This window comes from Phalacrocorax aristotelis, chromosome 1 (assembly GCF_949628215.1).
Source record: "Phalacrocorax aristotelis chromosome 1, bGulAri2.1, whole genome shotgun sequence".
NCBI classification, from domain to species: Eukaryota; Metazoa; Chordata; class Aves; order Suliformes; family Phalacrocoracidae; genus Phalacrocorax; species Phalacrocorax aristotelis.
Genome location: NC_134276.1, coordinates 153,022,749 through 153,048,130, shown reverse-complemented (window position 1 = coordinate 153,048,130; position 25,382 = coordinate 153,022,749). Strand labels below are relative to the sequence as shown.

The window sequence follows — 25,382 nt, the reverse complement described above, 5'->3', positions numbered from 1 at the left end:
TAGTTGTGTTTAAGCAAAATACTGTGTTTGATGCATAGATTCTTTCTTTTTGTTAATCACATTTATTTCACACTGAAGCGTCTAATAATATATAGTTACCTTTTATAAAACAGAAGCTACTGTTTATCTTCTCAAGTACTTCTTTTTCTGAAAAAGCCAAAAGTAAGGATAGAAGATTCTCTTATGTAGCTGAACAGCGTTATTGCTACAAGATAAGGAGCCATTTGATGATAAATACAACAGAAGTGGCTCAAAGATTCAAGGAAATTAATAATTATAACAAATTAATTGCTGGCAGAAGAGTAAAAGTCCTGAACTGGAGCTCAGGATTCAAGACTTGTATGACTTTAAGCGAAGTGAAGTAGGAGATCTGGAGATTTCTATTCTCTCCATTTTCTAACTGGCAAGTTTAGAGCTGTCATACGGCTTTTCACTGCCCTGTCTGCTGGACTGAATTGTTGTGGCTATTTCTGAACTGAGGCACTCCAGAGTGTTTCTGGGATGGACACAGACTGTGCCCTGGCCAAATCCCAGCTCATACAAGAATGCAATGCACAGTAACCCCACCTTTTCACTCCCCCTACTCACGCCTTGTCTTTCAGAGGAAGGGAGTCTGTCCACACAGAGCTAAACATTATACTGTGCAGCCATGTTATTTTGTGGCTAAATTCCCTGTCAAAAGATCAGGACACCAGGAGTTCAGGCAGCAACCCAAGACATTTTTGTCCCCCACCCCCAGTGCAAACAGCAGTCCGTGAGAAGATACAACAGTGAGTTCTATACTGCTGCAGTTTTGGGAATATGTTAATAAAAAAGGTTAAATTTCTATGCTGCTTTGGATACAACATGCATTCCTTGGCCCCACATACAACCAATGAATGCATAAATCTATGCTTTTCACCTCATAAATTATTTGCTCTTTGTTCTTTTGTCTATGTCGAATTGCAACTGATTAAAAGCTCAACATCTCTGGAAAACTATTTGCAGACCTGTTCTGTAGCTATCAGTAGACAAGAAATCCAGAGTTTCTTCCTCTCCAGAGAACTGCCCTGGATGGAAGAATGAGAGCATTAGTCTGTGCTTGTCTGTGCATACCTGAGTGTGCCCATACACATAAAAGAAGGGTCACATCACCCGTTACAACATACTGCTATACCTCATAGCAGAACACAGCCCAGCACTGAACAGCAGTTCAAAGACCTCCGAGCAGCTTGCACAATGAGCCAAGAGAGGAAGCAGAGGGAAAAAAAAACAATCCTAGAAAGCTGATATAGCACCAGAGATCTATATAAACAGTATTCAACTTTCTTGATCTGAAATATTGCCAAGATCTTGTTTCAGAGCTGTGGAATATAGTGTATGTCCTGCGAAAACAGAGCCTTTTTTTCAAACATCTCCCTATGATGGAGAAAAGAGGAGCTAAATTAATCAGGGAAGGAGGGAATAAACAAGCTGTGGGTGATGGATCCCGATAGTGAGAGGAAAGCTAATGGAAAGTAACTTATGTATGTTTTCCTACTGTCCGCAGTTTCTACACAGACCACTAGTTTTCATCTTCTTTTTCATCTAAAACGCATACAATTACACGTATGCATTTTACATACATGTATGCCTATACATTTTTGATGAAACTACTTAATTTGCTTCCAATACTGTGTATTCTCTTATGTTTGGCATCTTGCAAGAGAGCAAGGTCCGTCTCATCTGGGTTACTGCACTCAGAGTTATACTGAACTCTTTGGAGAGAGGTAGAAAGGAGAAAAAGGCAAGAAGCAGCAACAGGGACTGAGAAACTCCCAAGAGAAGTGAGGGGCAGCCTGCAAGAGGGAGCAGACCCATAGGCATGCAGTTTCAAGTTACCTGCCTGCTACTGCCAGAAGATTTCATCTTGTTCCTTCATCTGCCAATCTCACAGAAAACCAACCCAACAAAAAAGAAATTTCCAGTTTTTCAGCAGCAGCAAGGTAAGCCTTCTTACCCTGTGGCCAAATTACTGTTACACTCAACACAAAGGAGAAGCATTTAATTCAAAGTGCGAGGGAAGAAGTGGGAACTACCATTTCAGCAACAACCCATATGAGAGGTGGCATGAAAAGGTACGCTGAGACAGACACTTCCTTAGCAACCCAGAAGAGGCTGTATGGTTTTTTTCAATGCCAGTTAATAGACGAAAGGAAACAACCAGACCTGCAAGGATCAGAGTGTGCAGGAGGGAGATTTATATTTCATCTGTTTTAACTATAAAAACATCTTAAATATTTGTCATGCCCTGATTTATTATTTTATCTTCAAAATGAAACATTGATTTAATAACTCCAAGCCTTTAGTGTCATTTCCATGTTAAAAAAAAAATAGAGTTGAGAGAAGAAATTCCAATCCTTGGCTGCACATGATTCCAGGTCTAGTGAGGAAAAACTTCAGCAGGGCTTTTAGAGAGGCTGGCAGGTGGCCCGTCAGTAATAAAAGATGCCCACAGTGATCGTTCCAGTTAAAGTACTGGCCACTGTATTCCCAAAAACTGGCAGGCACAGCTTAACTTTGTGCAGTCCCTTCTTCCAGCTAAGACCTAGACAAAAAAATGTCCTTGTCTACTTAGACTGCTCTTCAGCTGAATATTCCATTTTAAATTGCCTATTGAGATACAGGCTTTTTGCAGCAGCAGGAAATAAGTTATCATCAACAGCACATCTAGGGATCAATTAAGTTTCATCAATGCTGGAAAAAGTACAGCTTCAATAAGAATAGCCAGCCTGGATTCAGATTATGGAGAGACTGACTGATTCATTTTAAAGAAATTCATAAGGGTGTTGCCAAAACCAAATGAAACAGATATAGTGGACATCAAGGCAATATTAATTTTTGCAGTATCTCCATTACCACCAGTGGCTTCACATCAGGGGGATATTTGGCTGGATTTCTTCAGGTTTTCAGGAAGTGCTTTACAAAGCTCCCATATCCCATTCAGAGTTATTGTCTGGAGTTGACGAAGAAGAGTGAAATCCAGTGGCTACCGGCACAGTATGTCAGAATAATCTAAAGTGTACAAGGGAAGGAAATTCCTATAGTTACAATTTTCATTAAGCTAAAAATAAAACAGAGGCAAAAATGGGACCGCATACATTTCTATAATTTATCTAAAAGACTGGCAAAGGAACCAACAACATCCAAATTGCCTGTTAATACTAAAATGATACTTAACTTCAGAGACATAGCACATAGCAAGGAACAGTCCACTGGCACAGAGAACTTGTACTGCTTAGATCTAGCACCTGGATTAACAGATGGCAGATGCTGTGGTACTGATAAATATACATGAATGTATTATGCAACAAAGGAGCAAAGAGTAGGGAGGACATTGAGTATATGGAGTATATTGATCAAGCCACAGCTAGAGCACGTTGGTAGAAAAATCCCCAAAGTTTCATTTCATTTTGCAGATGGCTGTAGGTAGGGAACTATTTGCCAAATATTCTGGTTTTGTGATGTTGTCAAGTTTACTTCATGAATACATGCAAAATATTTTGCAGTCTTTGGAACAAAGCAAACAATTCAGCTTTGGATTTCTTCCATTGTTTACTCTCTTCAGGTAAGGACTAGGTTTCTCTTTAAACATTTTGGTTTAGTTCCTTTTGACCGATGGCTCTTTTTCACAAATGAACTATGTTTAGTGTTTACTAACAGTAACTGTACTTAATGGAGTGTCCTGTCAATAGCGATGTGCATTTACACCCTTGACCTTCCTTTTTAAAGCTGATGTGTATTCTACAGCACCATGAACAACTTGTGAGACCGCAAAAACTACAGTAGTGGTTGGATGTCCAATTGCAAACCTCAGTTCTCATACAGAAGTGTCAGGCAAAATATTTAAAAGCACTCTCAAGGCAAAGTATATACATTACCACCAACAGGGTCAAGATAACGACAGTTAACAATAGTGAAAATCTGGGGGAAAATCAGATTCAGAGAGTCTGCCAGGACTGGAAATGCCATAATGATAGGAGAATCTAATTACTCTTATGTAGACTTAAATGTCACACTGGGGTATTTTTAGACAGTGTACATGAATGTTTCATGGCTAAGCAAGTCAGGTAACTCAAAGGGGAGAGTCCGGTTTTGACTCGCTTCCCAGTGGTATTTTTGGCTTGTGTCACAGTGTTCCTATCAAGGACTAACTCTGTAACAGTAACTAAAATGTTCTTATATTCAACATCTTTGCAGGATGCGTGAAGACCAAACAAAGAAACCTCTGCACTAGCGTTTGACATCAAAATGTCAGCTTAGAAGCAGTCAAAAAAAGCTAACTGAACATAAAGGAAATATGGGGTGCAGAATAAGGAGGAAAACAGGAAATAATGACTATATCACTGTATAAATCCAAAGTGTCCCAGCACCTCAAATATTGCATGCAGTTCTGGTGTCCTGTCTTAAAAATGGTAGAGCTGAGCTAGAAAAGTGAAGGTTGATAAAGATGACCTACAGTCTGAAACAATTTGCAAGCAAAGAGTGATAAAAAGGTTAGGACTTTTCAGCCTAGTAAACCAACTGCAGAGGAACATAATAGTGAACTGTATAAGAGCAGCACGGAGAGGATGAATAAGAAACTCTTACTCACTTTTTTTCATAATACCAAAAATAGATTACATCAAGCAAAATTATCATCTAGCATATTCAAAAAACACAAAAGGGAATCTATATTCTCATACCCTATAATTAAGCTGTATATCCCATTACAAAAGGGCAATAGTGATGCAAAAATACATTGAATCATGGGGAAAATCATTAAAGACAATTAAATACAAAGGTACTACCTCTGACTAAAGATATCCCTGAGCTGCACATTGCTGTAAGCTGCAGAAGTATACTAAGGGAATACTATTACACCTTTGCACTGTTTTTATTCTAGGCATCCAGTGTTGGCCACCATGACAGCATGGTAGGCTACCTAGATCTTTGGTCTGATCCAGGACAGACATCTTTCTGTTCTTATGCCACTCCCTAAACTGTGCTGGAGATGCCTAGAATATGAACTTTCTTCTTTGTATTATACCCACTGCTGTCTATGCTAACAACAAACCGTAAAAAAGAGAAAGAGTTAGAAAAATCAAAAAGTATAGGAAACGAGGCAGCTATTTATTCTGCAGAACTGGTTGCATTTATTTTTGAGCCAAGATCAGGTTGGACTGTACTTTTCCTGACCTGGCTTACCTATGGCAAATTAATACCAAAAAATGTGCCTATAAAAATTTAATCAGTCTGACTTACACCCCCCCCCCCAAAAAAAAAAAAAAAGGAAAGGAAAAAAAAGAGAGAGAAAAAAAAGAAGAGCCCATTGGGAAATCATTGTGTTCATAGAGCAGCTCTCAACAGCAGTTCTTGCTGGCCAGCTGGACCTGCTGGTCTTACACACAGATTGCTTATAAACTATTCTGGCAACTGGAGCCTATCTGAAATTTTGTCTTTCCCAAGGAAACAGGCCAGCCAGCTTTGTGACTGCTTTGTGCACAAAGCTGCTAAAGAAAAGTTAAGGATCCAACCCAAAATGAATATGCACATACACTTCAGGTTTTTTCCAACTTAATCTCTATGTTTTAGTGCATTCTGTAATTTTCTTATAGTGTCTGGTTTGGATGCATTAATCTGGCATTATGTGGATGAGTGTCTATTATAACAGATCTTTCATGTGTGCATCCTCAGGTTGTGGAAAACCAGTATGATATAGAAATAGCCTTCCATCATGTATTAAATAACATATTAGAAGCAGATTAGTTAGATATCGGTGATATTTTAGATATAGGTGATCCTACTTTACAGCAGGAAATGAGTAGATGTCCTCCTCAGGTCCCTTTAGTCCTGTTTTCTACTTCACTAAATATAATAGGAAAAGAAATTAGGACATTTTAATGAAACCAATAATTTTATTTTTGCCTGGAGGAGGAGTGTTGACAGCTCTTATTTAAAAAGAAAAATGTTAGTTTTATCTCAAAAGATGCCTTGATGGGGAAATTATGATCAATAAAAACCTTTCTACTAATACTAGAAAAAAAGTGTTTCAAAATGTTGCTCTACCATTGTCCTCAATAACCACATCTCATATATTTAAAAATTAGGAGCCAAAAAACCAAAAAATGCTTTTCAGTTTCTGGGTTACCACATTTCTTCAGGAATAGCATTTAATTCCTCCAACCCTGACTTTTATATAAAGAGGATACATCAGTCATTTGGATGTATTGGTTACTTGTACCATAAGGCAAAGGCAAAAATCGCTCACGTGCAGCCCCTAACAAAAGAGGGCACTGATAAAATATAGAGCCTCTAGATAACACTGCATGCAGTAACAACTCAATAAACACTGGTGGTGTGCTCCTGTGTCAACAGTTTAAGAGTATTTATACCTCCACCTACATATACAACATGTTCTTTTACTACAGTGACCAAACGCTAATGCATGGCAAAACAACTATGCCTGATACAACTGAACAAGCGTGTTACTCAAAGCAGTGATAACAGCTTACTGAAATTAGCTCTGCTTCATTCCTTTCATTCCAAGCCTTGCAAACAAGTCACATTACATTGTTGCGCTTTTTAGCATAGCATCTGATAAGACCATTCGAATATGTCTTCCTAGATCTTTCTTGGCTGTCTCCTCAGTGCCCAGATGACTCAAGAACTGGCACATGCAGAGCACAACCTTTGTTCCAATAACTGGTTACGGGCACCTCTGAACTAGAAAGAAGAAGAAAGAAAAAAAAAAATCACACTTTTAAAATATTACACTTGATTACCAAAGAGAAAGACTAGGAATGGTAGGATAAAACAGAGCACAGGGGGCTGGAAAGAAAAAAATAAGGACAAGAGAGGTACCTTAGGCACAGGCAATGGCCTAGGGTAGCAGGTACTCAGACAGCAAACAGTCCAATACATGGACAGGCCATGCTGTTACTTTATCAATGCTTAAATGCAGCATTACAAACTTTGCCCATGCTCCCCTGCTGTTCAGTTTTGCCTGCTTTGCTAGCAAGCCTTGAGCCAGCTGTGATAAGCTGCATTAAAAAAGCAGTCAAGGGAATGTTATCCACAAAACACTGACTGGCTAGGACAGAATGGGCTTTACCATCATCCCCCAGAACTTGCTGCCCACCCACCCCCTCCCCCCCCAGTTCACAGTGTGCAGCTGGTCCTGCTGAACACAAAGGATCTGTCGGGAGACGGAAAATCTAGGCTAACCCTGTCTCCTCTGCTCTTGATCACTGAAGAGTATCTTCCTAATGGAGCTGTGCAACCAGGCTCTCCCCTGCTCGCAGGGGAAAGAGGAGCCCACTAACAAGCAAAAGAGACCTGGTACCGGCTGGGGAATCTCCACAAAGGTAGTTCGCAGTCACACCTTTTAAAAACCTTATCTCAATTCTCTCTGTTCCTGCCATCTTGTTCACGGCGTCAAAACCTCTTTGTAGCATCACAAAGGACAGAGGACATCGTACACAAGGGCAGCCACACACACACCCCTTCCTCTTGGAGACTGCTCTACTTCATGTATCAGAGCATGATCCAACCCCACAACTTGTGCTGGAGACAGCATCCAAAAATATCCCCTGGTTGAATGCATCCCTATATCAGTCTCTAGCAGATCTCTAGCAGTAGCACACCATTCCCACCAGATTGAGCTCTGTGTGGCAATGACAGCAAGCAAAACTGCTCAACGGTCTGTGACTCAAGCAGGGATTTTACCTGAGGGCCACAACGTTGGCCAACATCAGCTGCCACCCTGGTACAGGCAGGCTAGATAACCAACACCTCCAGCTGCAGGAAGAAACAAATTGCAGCAAGACTGATGAAATGAACATTGCTTTCTCAACCCAGGTCAGGGTGCAAGTTAGTCCTGTCCTACTACACAACCAAAAAGCTGTATGCCTGAGGAGCCACTGTTATCTGCAGCTTCAGGACCATCCTGAATTCCTGCAGCCCTTGGCTCTCTTTGAGAGATAAAGCAAAGCTCACGGCTATATGGCAGTTTTGATAAGACGTTTCTCAAGTCAGGGTGTTTAGTCAGCTCTAGGCTATGGCCTGGATTTCCAAAGCAGCAGCTGCACACTCTCATCATCAAAGTGAAAGAAGGTTTGTGATGTTCGAATAAGGATCATTGTCATCTTGTGTGTGTGTGTGTGTGTGTGTGTGTGTGTGTGTGTGTGTGTGTGTGTGTGTGTGTGTTTTCTTTCCTTAGGCAATTTGCTGCTCCCTTGAACTCTAAGTCAGGTAGGGAGTCTCAGTCATAGCTCTTACTACTCTTATTGCCACATCTCTGTCAGGCAGAGAACTGCTATCACACCCATTTTACGAATGGAAAAGTAGCACTTTTGCCCTAGTTGTCTTGAAAAAAAATCTATGCTTTAAATTATCCTACAGGACAAAATAGATGATCTTCTATTTCTCTGCTTCCAGAAATGATGCTAGGCTGAAAGAAATGTATATGTTACTGTGGAAAATGCAGATACCAGTTCTTGGTGCAAAAGACAGATGGTTTGAACTTCAGTTCTATCTCCTATGACAAAAAACAGTTGCAATAAAATACCGATTTCAGATTGTTAAGCCTGGAGTTAACTCCTTCCTGGGGGGTACTCTCCAAGTCTGCTTTGCAAGTTTTACCCTCCTCGGAGCCGCGGCAGCGAGCAGGCTTGGTCGTGCCGTTCCAGCAAGGGAACACGCGGTGGCAGTGTGGCCTCTCGCTCCTCGCTGGGGTTTTACTCACGGGGAAGAATTGCTTTCCTTTCCCTCGGCGGGGTGACTCAAACGAAACCAGAAGGAAGAGGACAGATGCAGAAACAGTCCGGCTATTCCTGACTAACCTGCACTTGTATATAACACCTTCAACCATGGGATCAAAAATAAAAAATAAAAAACAAAAAAACAAACCTGAGTGAACGGCACTTCATTTTCATGTGGTCCTAGAGATACACATAGGGATAATTTGTGTGTATTTAAGATTAAGCCCTTGTTGTTGAGCTGTTTCACATTTAAACTTAATGCCTCCATGTTCATGCTTACACCCATTTCCTCCTAAGGTTCCTGCAGCTGAAAATAACCTGTTTCCAGGTTACAAATCCAGCTTGTTCCGTAAGCCCGAACACAGAAAGAGGGGTGGGGGAAAGGAAGGAAGAGTGAAAGGACCAACTACCACAATTTTCATATAAATATTACTTGTGGTGAACTTCTGATGGGGAAAGGTTGCATGATTTAGGCTGAGAATATCTGGCCAAATAAGAAATCAGTCTTATAAAGAAATACCTGATTTACTGATCTGCTTAACTCCATCAGGCACTGGACAGAAAGAAGATTTTTTGCATGTGATTCCTCATCCCTTAGTCACTACATGCATCATAATTAAATCTCTTTTTCAAAAATCTAATGAGCAATCATTCATCGCTAGTTGCAATTCTTTCAGGGATAATCCCAGCTATGTTGCTTTGCATCTGCAAATGGCGCTAGTGAGGTATTTCCCTCTCAAAAGACTCGGGTTGGTTTGTTTTTTGGGGATTTTTTTCTTTGTTTTTTGTGGGTTTTTTTTCAGTTCAGTCGAGAAGAGGTGTTAATCCGACATAAGTCAACTGCAAGGAATTGCTATTGATGGGGCAATCAGTTATATGATATTTTCTTATTTTCTTCAGGTAAGAAAAAGCCTTAATTCATTTCTATTTCAGATCTTGGCTAAGCATTGTCTGAATTGCTGTGCAGGCAAAATTCTTTCTCTCTCCCTTCCCCCCCTCCCCCCCAAACTTTCCAGTCAACATTCCTAGTCACAAGGAGAGAAATCTATCTCAGAAATCTCATTAAAGAATTTAAAGCCCAGAGCAAACTGCCATTTCTTTTGCCACGAATCTCACAAGCACAAATAAATGAACATACTTGCAAAATAAAGTTAATAACAATTCAACAGTTCTTCCAACAGAGACAATGCCAATGTGCCAAGAGCTTGTAAACCTGCATGTGCTGTCAGTGGCATCTGAGGACACCCTCTATGAGAGTATTTTCTAAATGCTGAATCCATTTCAGGTGTATTTTGTGTGTGAAACCAAACTGGTTTCAACTATAAAAGCTATCCAGCATTCATGTTTGTACTGGAGCTCGGGAATGGAGAAGAGGGCAGGGAAAAGGAGGAGGGGAGGAAATGTTTCACATTTTTTTGACTATTTTCTAATCTCCTCAGTAGTCCTCGCTCATACATGCAGAGAATGTAGTATCTATTGTTTACTGGAAATGCTTTTGTGACTGTCTGTATGTCAGCAAAAGGGTCTAACATAGTTTCTAACACTGTTTACATTCCTTCCTAGCTGTGATGTGTCTTCCCCTTTGTTTTGCTGCTTTATCCTGCCAGTTTGGTGTTTGGTTTTTTTTGATCCTTCCACTTTTCTGTTATATTTTTCCCCTGCCCATTGTAGTTCTGCCACATACCTCTAACTTTCTGCTTTCCACAGATTCCTGCTCCTCTTTCCCAGCTGGTACCCCCACAGCTTATCTCCAACCTTTCTGCTCCCATACATAACCTTTCCCCGTGTATAAGGAAGGAGTGTGTCACTCCATTTCTCTTAAGCAGTGAAACTATTCTCACGTATCATTTACGTGACCTCTCCTGTGATATGCCACGTTACAACAAAAGGGGATGACATTAGCCAGACCAAGTGACCAGAAAGGCCAGAGCTCCCTCCCCCTAGTAAAGAAAAAAATAGAAGAGAGACAAAGAGTAAAGCAGGAGCAAAAGGATTCTGGACTCCTCCGCGTGGAGCCCCATTCTTCCCTCACCCTGGGTTTTCTGAGAGTAAAGAAGGTGCCCCAGTTTCTTACGTTACTGTATATATACGGTATACGCTAAGACAAGGATTACCTCAGTTTCTCCCCAGCCAGCCTGTACCCTCACCGTTGTCTGAAGTGTTTGTAAAAAACAAGATACACCAGCTCCTTTTGAGTCCCAGCGTGTCTCTGAAATAGCAATACATGAAGTTAAAAGCCTCGTTAATTTCCATTTGCTTTTAAGAAACATTAGTTTTTCTGTTAAAATACCTACATTTAGTTTGCTGGGGATTTTTTTTTTAATCATGCCACCCTGGATCATCTATTTTTTCTTGTGCCTGCACTCTTCTATCCCCAACACGTTGCATGTTCCTTTTTTTCCTCCTCCTTTCAACCCACCGTGAGTAGAGTGCTTGTTTAAACAGTACCTCCAAGCTGTGTCCTGAGATAGCGTGAGAACTTCAGCCTTCCTCCGGCTCAGCTTCACCGAGCCGTATTTCAGCGTGTGAGAAGCCACTTCGGATCTCAGAAGCAGGCAGGCGGTCGGGGGGCGATTTCAGCCTTTAACCACGCAATTCCCTTGCCACCTCTTTACAACTAAAGGGAGAGAAGGCGGCTTCAATCACCCTTTCTGCAAATCCTCGGGACAGCCTGAAAAACCCCAGAGAGCAGGAAAAGCTCCCAAACCAGCAGCCCTACAGCCCCCTAACACAGTCCTGCTGAGAACCATCTTCACGCACAGGGACCACTACATTTAAAGCAGTTTCACGTCTTACATTTTACGTCGGAACTTACGTACACGTGCACAAAATGCAGCGATGTGCAAATTACAGAAGTACCTTAAATCTATCACCTAATGCAAAGGCTCTGTAAGGGACAATGCAAGAGGACACTATATATTGATGTGTTTAAAACGTGCATGTGTCCGTTCCCGCGGGCGGCAGGGGTGCCGCAGCAACACGGTCTCCTGGCGGGTGCGGGACAAGGCGGCACAGCCCCCCCCCGCCACCCCGCCACCACGGGAGTCCCACCAGCCCCTGCAGCCCCGGGATGCCCCGGCGGGTCAGGCCGGGCGCCGCGGCCGCTCAGGGAGGACCGGGACGGGAGAACGGGGGGGGCGGCGGCTGCCTGCGGCGGCGGCCGCGCCCCGCTGGGGAGGGCCAGGCCGGACCGGGCCGCTGCGCCGGACCCTTCACCCCGCCGGGAGGGGAGCGGAGCGGAGGGGAGGGAAGGGGAAGGGGCGGCCCGGCCCCGGGCGGCGGGGCGGGCCGGGCCGGGCCGGGCTTGGGCGGGGGCTCGGGCCGTGCCTGGCACCTGGGCGGCGGGCGGGGCAGAGCCTGGGGCCGGGCCCGAGGCGGCGCTGGGCGCGGCCCGGCCCAGCCCGGCCCTCGGCGGCTGAGCCCCGGCGCTGGCTCGGCGGCGGCGGCGCAACAGGTTGTCGGCGCTGCGCGGAGCGGCGCCCGGCTGTGCCCATGGCCGTCCGCGGCCCCGCCGCCGAGCAGGGCTACATCCGCACCGTGCTGGGCCAGCAGATCCTGGGGGAGCTGGACAGCTCCAGCCTGGCGCTGCCCTCCGAGGCCCGGCTCAAGCTCTCGGGCGGCCGGGCGGAAGAGGAGAAGGCGCTGCGGATCCACCGGCAGGTCCAGCAGACGCTGTCCAGGAGGAGCCGGGGCTCGCTGCCCAGCGGTGAGTGCCCGCCCCGGCCCGGGGCCTGCGCCCCTCGGTGCCGTCTGGTGGCGGCCGGTGGCCGTTTCGGCGGCGGCGGGAGCACGGGAAGGGGCTCCGGGGCGGCGGCCCCGGGGTGAGGCCCGAGGTGGCCCCGGGGTGAGACCCGAGCCGCCTCGGCGGCTTCCCCGCCCCGGGGTGGTACCGGCTGCTCGGGGCAGCCGCGGTGCCCGGCATTGGCCTGTATCGGGTTTGGCAGAAAATCGTGGCTCTGTCGCGTCTTCTCTTTCTTTTTTCCCGCCCAAGTGAGTCAGAAGTTTCTCCCTCCCAACCGCCGTGACTCGGGCGAGTGGCGGGGGCTGCTCCCCGGCCGCCGCTGCCCGGGGGATGAGCCGAGCCTAAGTTCTCCTAATCCAGCAACCGCTTATTGTGCTTATTTTAATACCTTGGCTTCGCATACCCGCCTGTTTGCGAAATAAAATGGGAAGAAACATAGGAAATGTCTTTCCTTGTTTCACCTGGAAGCAACAAAAAAAAAAAAATTAACCAAAAGGAAGTTTGGAAAAGTAACTGTAGGAAAGGCTTGAATGGGAAACATGGAGCGATAACGCTACCGGACATATTTACCCTGTTGCTTGACGTGCGTGATACAAATTGACATCGACCAATCCTTGCTTCCAAGATCTTGTAGGGCAGATCCATCCGTAAGGTCCGCGCAGCCGTGCCTTCTGCCCCAACGAGGGTCCGGCTGCGGCGTCAGGCACCCACAGAGCGCCTTTGTCAGGTGCCGAGGGGTACAGGCAAGCCGCCCAGTCTTAACTATTAATGGTGAAGAGATGTGTTGTTTTCAAATTAAATTTTAAAAAGAGCAATGCTTACCGTGAAAACTCCAATGTTGTTTTTTAAATAGGAAGATATGACTGACTTACAGGCTATATACCCTGTTGCTCAGTTGTCATTAAAGAAGCTGTTCATTTGCAAAAAGCTGTGAGCCAAAGGGCTGTAAATTTATAACTAGACTTCACTTGTCTATCTTGTCAGGCAGAGGAGTGTTTGCTTGTACTTCATCTGGCTTCTATCTAAAAAATGCCTCATGGCGAACACTGCATACGATGCAGACACAGACATACTCTGCTCAGAAAAATCCGGTACACACACCGCATAAACAGGTACACACAGCTGTGCGATGTACAGCTGCACGTGCAAGTCCTTAGCTTGCTAGTCTAAGTAAGGTTTCTAAACATTTTTAGAGGAACTTAAATTCCTTTTTCTCTCACCTAGAGAGCCCAGGAAAAGCTTTTTAAGCAACAGTTAATAAATTATATGGAGTCATAAACCTGAGATGACATCTCTAAACCATGCATAAAACACCATGAAGACAAAGTTCCCATCCTCCTAACTCAACTTCTCTGGAATACATTAACAGACCCAATGAATTTGGGGATAGTTGTCTTGGTTCACTTTGTTTTTCTAAACGTCAAGTATTTGAGCTCTTTGCATTTCTGAGACACCAAAACTTTTAAGCTTCAGGATCAGGAGTGGCAAATGACATGTCTGTTACATGTATTGTTCATGCATAAAATGAACTTTTCTTCTTTCAAATGTGTCCTTGTGCCCAACTCACCGTACATTTTTAGTCCCACTGCAAAACTCAGAAAAAATAAATGGAACTGGAATGTAATCCATGTAATTATACATACATATATATATATATAAAAAATATAGATGTATATCTATCTATATCTTAAATATATAATGTGAATCAAATGCCAATCACGCATTTAACCTGTTGATTTTCCTGAAAAATATACGTATATATACATGTGTATCCCAACATGCTTTCTATATAGACTTGCTCAAAATTTAGCTATGCTTTGAGAAACACGTAAATTCTTATATGTAGGGTACTTTTTAAAAATATGCACTCTTCTACATGCAAAACATTCACTTTCTCTGAATTGTAACAGTTTTCTAGATACATTCACCACGGGTCCCTTACTGCTTGCAGGTGCGGGGAAGAGGATACAAAAGTTTCGAAGGAGCAGGAGCAGGCCCCTGTGATATAACTGTTCTATCTGTAGGAGTATTTCAGACTCTGTTCAGCAAGGTACTTAGCGCATACCTAACCAGAGTATTCACATACATGCCTAAAATTAGCCAAGCACATAACCACTGGGTATGAAAAATCAGTGGTAGTAAAGGTCTGTCATGGTAACCGTTCAAATACAAATGCAGTGAAAAAGACTCAGGACTGAGGGTTAACACCGTTCATGATTAAAGGGGAATTTGATAAACCTAACTCCTTAATGGAGGATGATTGTCTTTTTCATACATTGTATGTCTTAGAAATGCCTCCTGTTGTTCTCAGTTTTGAAAGCCAAGCAAATAGGAAATTGATCTGCCTGCAGTCATTGGCAGTGATTGCTGGGGAGGAACTTCCAAGGCCTTTGGAGATGTTGGACCTGTCACGTCCAGGGGAGCAAAGGGGCATCTGTGAAGGCAGATGGGATTTTTGCTCAGTCATCTATAGTCTCTCTCCTGATAGTGTAATTATTTTTTCAGGTCTCAAAGTTTTGTTATAACTGATACCAGGTGATTTTTGTACAGCTTTTATTTTAGGCATGGAGAGAGTGAAGGGGTTCAGTTTTCCTCCTCCACTGACCACATCCAAAGCTTTCCTGAGCTGCTTTAGTTCATACTGACAGGGGAGAGGGGAGACTGTGATAAACGGTTCCGCTCAGTTGCCCACACATGGGTGTCTGCTGCTGTGTGAGATGCCTGAGTTTTCCAAAATATCCTCATGGGTTGACAGACAAGACACAGGGCCTGTAGAACACCCATCCTTTTCTTCACTGGCTGCTGGAAATCAAGTGTGGCATCCTAAGGCCTCTCAAATAACATTTGTCCCCTGTGGATAAGTAACTGAATCGTGTGCATACTTTCTGAAAAGAGTTTTTGTGAGACTTAAAACACTGAGTCTCACAGTTAGAAAATATTAATCCTAACAGTAAATGAACCCATAATATATTTAAAGAAAAAATTAATGCCTTTTTTTTTCCTTTCTTTTTTTTAAACCAGTGCACTGAGTGTAGAAGGACTGCCTAATGATTTCTGAATATATGTAATACTGAGCAAATCTGAGAGGTGGGAAAGACATGTAGGTTTTTGTAATATGGTGAAAATAAGCTGAAGAGAGCTTCACGGGCAGAGGCAAGTTTTGATCAGATCACCTATTCTGCATCTCTTAACTAATGGAAAGACACAGCATTTGAGTTACCGCTTTTTCCTTTTAACACTCTGGCTTTTGGCACAAGTAAACAGCACACAGGAAAAGACATATATTTTATGTCTACCTAATAAATCTACAGGTAAATTGCTGACAAAATAATTTACTGATGTGGTAAAAGCAGGCAGGAGATAGTGTAAATGCAAAGTGGAATTCCATAAGCTAACATATACTGTGTTTATCTCAGAAAGAGAAAAATGTTTACTGACAGATAGTTTCACAGGGAGACTGAAGGTTAAAAAAAGAGGACTGCTTGAAGATAACTGAGTGTTACAATTTCTGATTGACTATATTTTGCTTTTGCAGAGAGGGAACTGTTAGATATGTAGTTCATTCTCAACTAGTTCATGGACAGCCTTGTTATTTTTAATTTATCCTCATTTTTAAAAATTTGTTTAGTAAAGGCAGGGAGTTTAGAGTTACCTAAAACATGCACAAAGTACTTGGTCAAAGGAACTTTATGGCCTAGGCAGATAAATAACTGAGAGTAACTTCTCACTAAGTAAATTGGACGAAAAATACTAACTATAAAGAAACAAATGTATATGCATTTGTATTTAAAGACGTTAGATGAAAGTAATATGCAGCAGTGAATAAAGTGAATCTTTAAAAAGCAGGCACAGGCGATAGGCTAAGATAGTCTTATTGGGCACCTGAAATAGTGCACTGATGTGGGAATTATATCACACAAATTAGAGATTTATATGAATTTGTAGATCTTGGATGTTGGCGTACATTGGCAGGAATTTTTTGCAGTACAAAGCAACAGTTTCCTCTTACTGCTTTCTCATGCACTTGGGTGACCCTTGGGCTATGGTAACCTTGTAATGTCACGAAGGAATTATTACAATCCAAATCATGAGTTTGACCAAGCTGCATCATTCCACTCTCATGATGCAAAGTTACCGTGAATGTGTCTTAACAAATCACCTAATAGATGTTTAAATCTGTCTCGCGTGGCCAAAATGAAAGAATTGGGAAGTATGATTAAGTAAGCAAAATAACTGCAAAGTATGATTAAATAGGCCTCAAATTATTGCAGTCCGCTGTTAGATTGTTTTGTATTATACTATATTATATTATACACAAATTTGGACTTATCCAGGTAGCTACGTGCTAGTAAGAATCATTCATAAATTGTTCTTACATGAGTCTTTTGTTTATTTTAATACTTGTCAAGCCCTTTACTAACTACAGACGCTAAGAACCAAGGATACAGGAGTACTGAAGTTCGTAGGGATACCCACATGCACCTGATGAAGCCCAGAGTCTAACTACACGAACTGAAAGCCTCAGCTATTTAGGACACATACACTAGGTGCTTCAAAAATCCCAGCAGGCACTCGCCTGCTTATTTTTGGCACCTGAATTCCCATGGGCATATGACTCCTGCTGTTTTTTAAAAGTGGAGACTTCATGAGCTTGTCCAAGGTAATGATTGATTCTGTAGATTTCTTTTCTATAGTGCCTCAGGTAATGCCTGCTATTTTAAAAATTCATGTCCAATTAACTTCTTTATTGACAACTGTTTTCTGTTCAGCCTAAACTTCTGCAGCACACACTGGCCCCATCTATGACCAATTTGCGGCATATCTTGCTTTCAACTTCTGTTTCACCTCTTTAAACCGGTCTGTGTTATAACCTGTGGTATTTGTATTCCTATATGCAGATTCTTGTAGTAACACAAGAATCTCATGAACAATTATTTCAGCAGTATTTGTTGCTTCAAAAAAATATTAATAGAAGCACTTTTTCTTTGAAAATGCATTGTGTCACTGAAAGAGAAAAAGCCTGAAGTTTTTGGTTGGTTTGTTTGTTTTTAATTAAAAGAAGAATGCAGTTTTAATGAAAGAAGTGATCTATTTTCAAAGCTGGGTTTTTGAAAAAAATTATTAGAACAGATACGCTGTGGATCTTCTGTAGGCTTAGCAAACCTTTCAGGTGCAGATCTGCAGTGTCATTAAACAACCCTGCTTTACAGCATCATATGCCACATGCCTCCAAAACCATGGAATTTGTTTGTGGACTCTTCAAGCTCTTTGGGTGAAGCACTGAGAAGATTAGTGAAGCGTTCCTTGCTCCAATATATTATCATTAAACTAGCACCTAAGGGAGAAGAAACACCAGCAGTTGAGGTAGACAACTATGAAATAAACAGTCTCTACTCAGTGTATGCTATTTATTTACAGTGGTACGTTGTGAAAATTGCATCCGTAGGGTGCACAGTAACAGAGGTATACACATCAACCCATGCTTCTCATCTACAATCTACAGCTGCAATATTTTAATTTCCTGTGTACTGTGCATGTTATATTCAGCCTGTAATGTAAACCATGCATATATACTCAAAGTGGTTACAGTGGAAAATAAGTGTTCTTAAGAGCTGTTCAGTGATACCATTTCTCAATGCTTAAGGATCTGTCATTATCTGGGATATTTAAAATATCAGCTTGCTATGTTAAAATATTTTTCACTAAATAGCTACATGAACAATAAGACTTCTAAAAGTTAAAAATATGTCTTAAGTATAATAAACAGGAAACTGAAAAAATGGCTTGTGTCCTCAGAAAGTTTTGCTTAGCCATGTTTTGAATGCAAACCTCTTTCCATCATTTACCTGTCTGATTTTCAGCTTCTATATATTAGTGGCAGTGCAGACTGGGACATTTCCCTAGTACTGTAAATCATTCTTTATAACAATATCATGTTTTGTTAAAATCTTACTAATATTAGTCTTTGGTTCCAGGCATTTTGCAGCGTGCATCCAGTGTTCCAGAGCGTGTCTATAACATGGGGATTACTGAAAATGATTTTGCACCAAGAACTCCCTATGGTTTCTCATATTATCAGTCAAACCAGGTGAGGAAAAGACAACAAATAGAAATAAATAGAATACTTCATGCATAGTTTATCCATTTTGTTACCACAAATAATATCACGTAGATGATGTTTCAAGGCTTGCTTCCTTGCTTGTTTGCTTTTTAAAGCCTTTTTTAGAAAAAGCGGTTTTTACAGCTGAGATTTGTTAACGTTTTTTCCCCCTTCTGGTGACTTCTGAGCCCAATGGCTAAATTCAGCTTAGTCGTACAGATGGGCTTTCTGCAATCCTATTGATTTTGTGAGAATTGGCGTCAGGGTAGAAACTAAAAAACTGTATTAACACTCCACTAAGGCAAAGGCTGTGACAAGTTAAAGGTTGGACTAGATGTCCCCTGAGGTCCCTTCCAACCTGTGATTCTGTGAAGTCAGGTCTTTATCCATCCCACCAGGCAGCAGGTCAGTCACACATCGGTAGCTCAAAGTGGCCAGAGGCCATGCTGCCACTCTCCCAGCCGAAGAGTTGGAGGTTCCTAGAGGAAGTCCAGCGATCCTGCAGGGTAACGAATGACATGGGTAGGAGCTGGGAATGTAGTGAAAGAGGTTAGGGAATTAAGCATCCAAAACCACAGGAAAGCAGATTGCTTTAGATTCATGATGACAGGTAGAGCATTCCTTATAATTTAAAATAATTCTGTTGTAAGCTGCTTTAGCATTACAAGAATTTCAGCAGTATAGTCTTTGCAATACAATGATGTTTCTAAACTGTCTCATCGTAAATACACTTGTTATTTTGACTATTTTTTCTTGGGTTCATGGCCTGAATGCTAAGATAAATAATCGCTTTTCTGCAGGGTTTGTCACATAGCTCACAACTGGTATGAACCTATTTGAGGGAGCAACCATATGACTTGGAAATCAATGCATAGCTCAATAGCAACACTGCTACATGATCAATATTAGTAAACTGAAACCAATTTAGCTTGGGAACAGAAATGTTTATATAATAAAGAGCTATATACATAGGGGCCAATTCTTCCTTGATTTTAGATTATTCAAGAATGGCTTATTCTCATTAAAGAAAATAGCCCAGCTTCTGGCCAGTTAATGAAGCAGCTCCAGCTCTTTATGGGTAGAGTTAGAGCCATTTACTTAAATACATTTTCTACTCTGTCCTCCTGTCTTCTCGTCTCACCTATCATACAGTCCGTAATATTTGGTGTGAATCTCTTCTTTCTAGAAGAGAACAACAAGATGGAAAACTGGAGAGGACACAGAACCTACAAGAAAATGCTACAGTTTTCCATGCTGGGGGGGGTGGGGGTGGGAAATACTAAAAAAAGAATAATGAGAGAGACTCTTTGTTCTGTGTGAAAGCCAGAAAAAGCCACAAGGTCTAGTATTTCACAAAAGTATTAACTTCCTTAACCCCAAACAAAAGATAAAGATATCCTTGCATAGCTTCTGTAGAACAAACAGATATATCAAATGATCCTTGCCTCAGCAACTTTTACTCCTTTTCTGAGTTGATTATCACCCTCAGTAACGCCTCAACAGTGAAATGAAGAGATTTCAGTCTGGCCACTATCTGCTAAGCTCTGTCCCTTCAATTAATAACTTCTGTAAGCTTCTCAGTTTATCTTAAAAAATGCCTTTAATATTACAAAACTTTAATACAACATGGAAATAGAATACATGGGGCATTGATTTATGGCTGGATGACACTATGCTTACTGGTTTTAAAAAATTGGGCCATGACTCCTTTATTTCAAGGCCAGATAGTCTCCCAAGTTGATTTAGTTCTGGAAGGTCTCAAACAGAGTATGATGTCCAATTTGGAGCATAAGAAAAAGGTAGCAAAATTGGAGAGGCTTTAAATGGCACCTAAGCAGTAAGAATCTTTAAGACATATCCTACAACAACAGGTTGAAGGAAGTGGGTTTGTTGAGTTTAGAAAAGAGAAGCTTATAAAACAAGATGATGATCCATTATTCTCCATGACCATTAGGGACAGGAAAAGAAAAAGCATGTTAAATTGCAACTGTAGAATTAGGGAAACCAGAGACGGTGAAATGGTCATATTGGTTTCCTTGGAATATTATGTAGTCTCCTTCATTTTTAAGAGGTTAGACAAACAGGGAAGGGACTATCTCTTTTTAATAGATCCTACCACAAAGTGAACAGGAGGGCTAAATAACCTTATATTAATAGGGCTAATAGCAATATACAGACACTTTAGTATAATATTTTAATATCTGACTGATTAATTTTCTTCTGTCTATTGGACAGCCTTGAATTTAATTTTAGTAGCAGGTGTGGGAGTTAATCCCCAAGGAGTTTCAAACTGAAACCAACACCTCTGTTAACAAGCAGGCTGTTTGCTACCAGCCATAATTGACTTACGCACCTATTTTGAGTTAATGACAGGACACTAGGTGCTTAGACTTTGTCTCCTGAAGTTTAGACCACACTTCTTCCTGCCTTCGTTAGGCAGATACAAAGAAGTGTTGCAGCCTCCTCTTTAATACATGATTTTGGTGATGTTCACATTTTGTTTTCTGATCCTGATAGCAGACCTTAGCATTTTTATCTTTACTTTTTTGCTTTGGTTTCTTTGCTATTAATCCTAAATGCTGTGATCTTACTGTGACTCCTGTTCTTTAATGCACCCTTGAACAGGTGGCCTCACCATCCTCTTATACAAACGGCTGGGGGACAAGGATTACTTACAAGACACTGGAAGACAGAGCTCAAAGACAGCCTCTGAAAAGACTAGAGGTTTCACCCCAACGGGATCCTGGAAGATTGGCATATGTGTCCAATGATTTTCACTATGACGGAGGGATTTCAACTGGATTCTCCATGAGGCATGAAGATGGCAGGAGATCCAGCGGGACTATCCCACCAAGATACGCTCGGTCTGAGATTGTTGGCTACACTCTTCGTGATTCAGTGAACAGGGGACGCTCTTTTAAGAGACAGTCCCACATGGGGGCTATTAATGATGCCGTCCCTGATGGTGTCTACCCCAGCCGCACTGTACCTCTGTACCATCAAGCAGGCAACAGTCGCAGTATGAACAACCTTTTGGAGAAAGAGAACTACCTGACCTCGGGCAGTGCGATAGGACAAGTGAGATCACCAATTGCTTCCCGTTTGGCTTCTCAAAACAGGCAATCTTTAAGGTCCAGCTGGTACCAAAGTACTTTTAGAAGTACACAGGCCAGGAGGGAAGCTTCCCAGCCAGCTTCAATAACCAGTGTCACTGCAGAAACAGATGGGAAGAGGATGCCATTGACAGCTGCTATGGCAGCAGCAGGGAGAAATGGTTACCTGCAGAGCGAACAAGTCACCATCAATGGATCTCAGCTGGGGTAAGCACAATGCAGGACCTGCTTTGGTTCTGGGGTGTCACAGCTGATAGGAACCTGTTTGTTTAACAAGAGAAAGTAAACAGACAGCTTATGGTTCAGCAGCCAAAACAGTGTATGAAATGTCAGTGCGGGAGGACGCAGAAAGCAGGTTTGCTTTTAAAAGTCCACTTCCAGTGCAACAGAGGAAAGGGAGAAAAAGTGTATGTGTATGTACATACTGCAGAGTCCACACCTCCAGCTCAGGTTCGGGACCCCCTTTTGCCAAGAGTTAAATCAATTTTGTAAGGAGACATGAAGTAGTCATTAAGTAATTTACAACCTAAGTCACAGTACACAGTAATGCATTGGCAGGTTTTGTGCTCATAAAAGACCAGATAATTTCAGCGCTGGTTCTCACAAGAATAAGTCAGACATCTACCAGTGAAGCAGCTTCTGGCAGATTGACAATATCCAGTTAAAAATCCTTCACGGTTTCAAGGAAACTTTTTAGTGTTTATAAACTTCAGTTAAAACACAGGCAGAAATTTCTCTTAGCTCTGTAGCACCATCCATCCCTAGAACAAATACAAACTGCTCTGAATCTCAGGACCCCAGAGCTTCTTACTACCATGAGATTGTACATGCTTTGAGGACTCTATCTTAATTTGAAACCCTGTTAGCCCCATGGCAGAAATTCCCAAAGCTGCCCCCAGACTTCAGGAAAATTGTTTAAAATCTTAGAAATTTATTTTATTTTATTTTTTCCCCTCTGAAATTCCCTTCCAGTGAAAATTTCAGAATGTCTAAAATTCTATTTTCAGAAGAGAAAATTTATCAGTTCTGGAATTCCCCTCAGGAGTGAATATTTTTTTCATTTTAGAATAATTATGAATGTTTCCAGAGCTTTTAAGGTTCAGTGGACAGAACAAACCACTTGGTAAATAGGAGATGGTTACTTGCACTGTTTACTGTGGTTTCTGTTGTTGTTTCGTAATCCAAACAGGATCTCAAGATTTCTTACGTAACTTAATCATGGTGTAATTTACAACAGTGTTATTAAGAAATGTCTCTTTTTCACAACTGTGTAGCTGTTAAGTTCATTTTTCTGAAGGCCACCTTTCTTCTTTTTCTAAATTTGCTACTGTGTGAGATGAGGCATCATCTGGTATCACTGCTACGTACAGATCAGGTATTTTCTGTCATCAACTACATGTCATGTGTTATGCCTAGTTTACAAACATATACGGGCTTGTGTTCACGTCCGATCTGGATCAAAATTTTCACCTCTGGGTGATGCAGGAATTAAGAGATCTGGTATTAATGATGTGACACTTAAGTATTCAGTCTGTACAGCAAGCAAGTCCAGAAAAAACAGCTGAGAGCTCACAACAGCTAAAGAATTGGGACTAGTAATGTTGAAAATAGGTACCTGGAAGGGCTTTTTTTCTCAGTAAGACAACTTACAAACAGGCATATATCCCATTGACTTAATCATTTACTTAACTTTAAGCACATTCTTGAGCACATTTCTGAGCCACAACCAACAATTTTTTATTTAATTTTGTGTAGAAGCAGTTTTGGTTCTTCTTTTGCAGGTGCAGACGCTGGAGTCTGGTTGTCTGCCTGCACAAACATCAACCAAAGTGCTTTTCATACCTGCAGATGCAAACATCTATCTTCAGTCATTGTGCGAGTGGCTTGCCTGAGACCATGCTGAACTCAGGCGGAAGATTTGTGACCTAATGGAAATCTTTTTGACAGCATAATTGCTTAAGTGCTACTTAAGTGCTAGTTTTTAAGTTCAGCTTTTGCTGGAAATTACAGGGGAAAACAGCTGGAAGTTCTGTGAAAGCCTCTAATGTTCCTTTTGCAGATGTTTACAGATTTCATTTATCACAGTACTTCTATTTAATTTATTTACACATATCTTCTTTAGATTTTCAAGTATCCTAGGTTCTACTTTAGTTTCATAGCTTGGTTTTTGGGAGAATAAGGGGCTTTTTATTCTACCCAAAGTTTTAAAAAGTCTCTGTAAAATATAATAGCTTATATTAGTGAAGAAGCTGGTGAAAAGGAGTATGTGAGGTACAATTCCTCAAGAGATTTGCACCACTAGATTCTAAAATTATGATGAAGAAATTAAAGACATTTTAGCTGACCGAAGTCAGTATTTGTTATGCATGCCTATGTAATAACGAATGTATGGTATCCACATATATTATTACTGTTTTCAGACATCTAAAATACACATTTAATAACTCCCCTTGTAATTCTCGCCATGGGAAGGACTTGATGCAGTAAGTCCTCTTTTGGCTGTAGTACATTTTGGTTCATCCACATCTAGTAACTGCACAGTTTAATGTAGGATTAAGTATTTAAAACAAAATAGACAACATTTTGCTTTGGGGTATACACTGCTGTCAAATCAGAGGTATTTCACTTAAGTCCATCATTCCACCAATAGTACAATAATTTCTTCTGACAAGACTTCTCAGCTTAAGAAGTTAGTAGTTCAGTTTTCTTGTCATTTCCCATTCTCTTTGATTTCAAGGTTGTATTATCTGATATATTGCTCCCTTACTTGTTCTTCCCTTCATAATGGAAGGGGGAAGAAAGGATAAGCTTGTTTTCTGAGTAATTTGATTTTTCCAGAAATTTATACTTTTTAAGGCAAATCACAATTTGGGTCTTTCCAAGGTTAATTAATAGGGTATAAAATAGTTGTGTAGGGTTAAAGAGAAGTAGTGGACTAGCTGTATATAGTATTTGAAATGTATATAAAAACATTTTCAAATTTTCTGTAGAAGAATTAGCTCATGCTAAGAAATCAAAGTAGAAAAATCAGAGTATAGAGGTGCTATCTCTGTATCTTCTGGTAAAGTGAAGCAGTTAAAAGCATCCTCATATCGAGGGTTTAGGAAAGAGAGAGATTCAACCTGAAACTGTCTGAGAAACAGCTGCTTACAGAATCTGACCTCTAAATGTGCTGAGAGCTGTCACAAAATTATTAGACAAGACAGTATATATATCTCTCTCAAAAAATGTTATCTTTCTAGCAATTAAGGTGAAGTCAGAACTTGATAAATCATTGTTCAGTTTAACAACGTGAATTAAGAACTTCCGATTAGCAATTGCCTGGATGGCCATTTGTTTGTTGTCATTACACATGCTAATCAGCCACATGGCTATTAAGTTTGCCTGTAAATGTTCTGAGTGTAGGATGGATCATTGCATTAAATTCTGTTTTGACAAAAGTTAAGGTGCTGCAACTTTATGAATACCACTGAGGGCCAAATAAAAGATTAGTGAATGTTCTTTTTACCTAATGAGGAGCAATCCTAGTATGGCAGTGCATAACAGGAGTGAAAGATTTTGGCTACTGCACATGAACAAGTATCAGCCACGAAGGGATAACTGTGGTGAATAGAAGGCTGCTCTCAGTCTCAGTGCAGATCTACACACCCAGCACATAGAAATTTGGT

The 25,382-nt window shown here is 41.3% G+C and overlaps 1 protein-coding gene and 1 long non-coding RNA gene across 2 annotated transcripts in view; one reads left to right on the top strand and one right to left on the bottom strand.

Moving 5' to 3' along the window:
* Nucleotides 1–2,197: 2,197 nt before the first annotated feature.
* On the bottom strand, nt 2,198–11,507 carry LOC142067780 (uncharacterized). Its single transcript, XR_012664150.1, has 4 exons — nt 11,208–11,507; nt 10,874–10,968; nt 6,513–6,723; nt 2,198–3,033 (listed from the first exon to the last, which is right to left on the bottom strand). It is a non-coding gene; the product is annotated as an uncharacterized LOC142067780 (long non-coding RNA).
* Nucleotides 11,508–12,084: 577 nt separating this feature from the next.
* Nucleotides 12,085–25,382, top strand: part of PKP2 (plakophilin 2) — a 43,632-nt gene continuing 30,334 nt past the window's right edge. Inside the window, exons 1-3 of the mRNA XM_075116730.1 lie at nt 12,085–12,465; nt 18,477–18,589; nt 21,227–21,921. Coding sequence (XP_074972831.1) covers nt 12,252–12,465; nt 18,477–18,589; nt 21,227–21,921 — 1,022 coding nt within the window. The 5' untranslated portion in view covers nt 12,085–12,251. The remainder of the gene's footprint in view (nt 12,466–18,476; nt 18,590–21,226; nt 21,922–25,382) is intronic.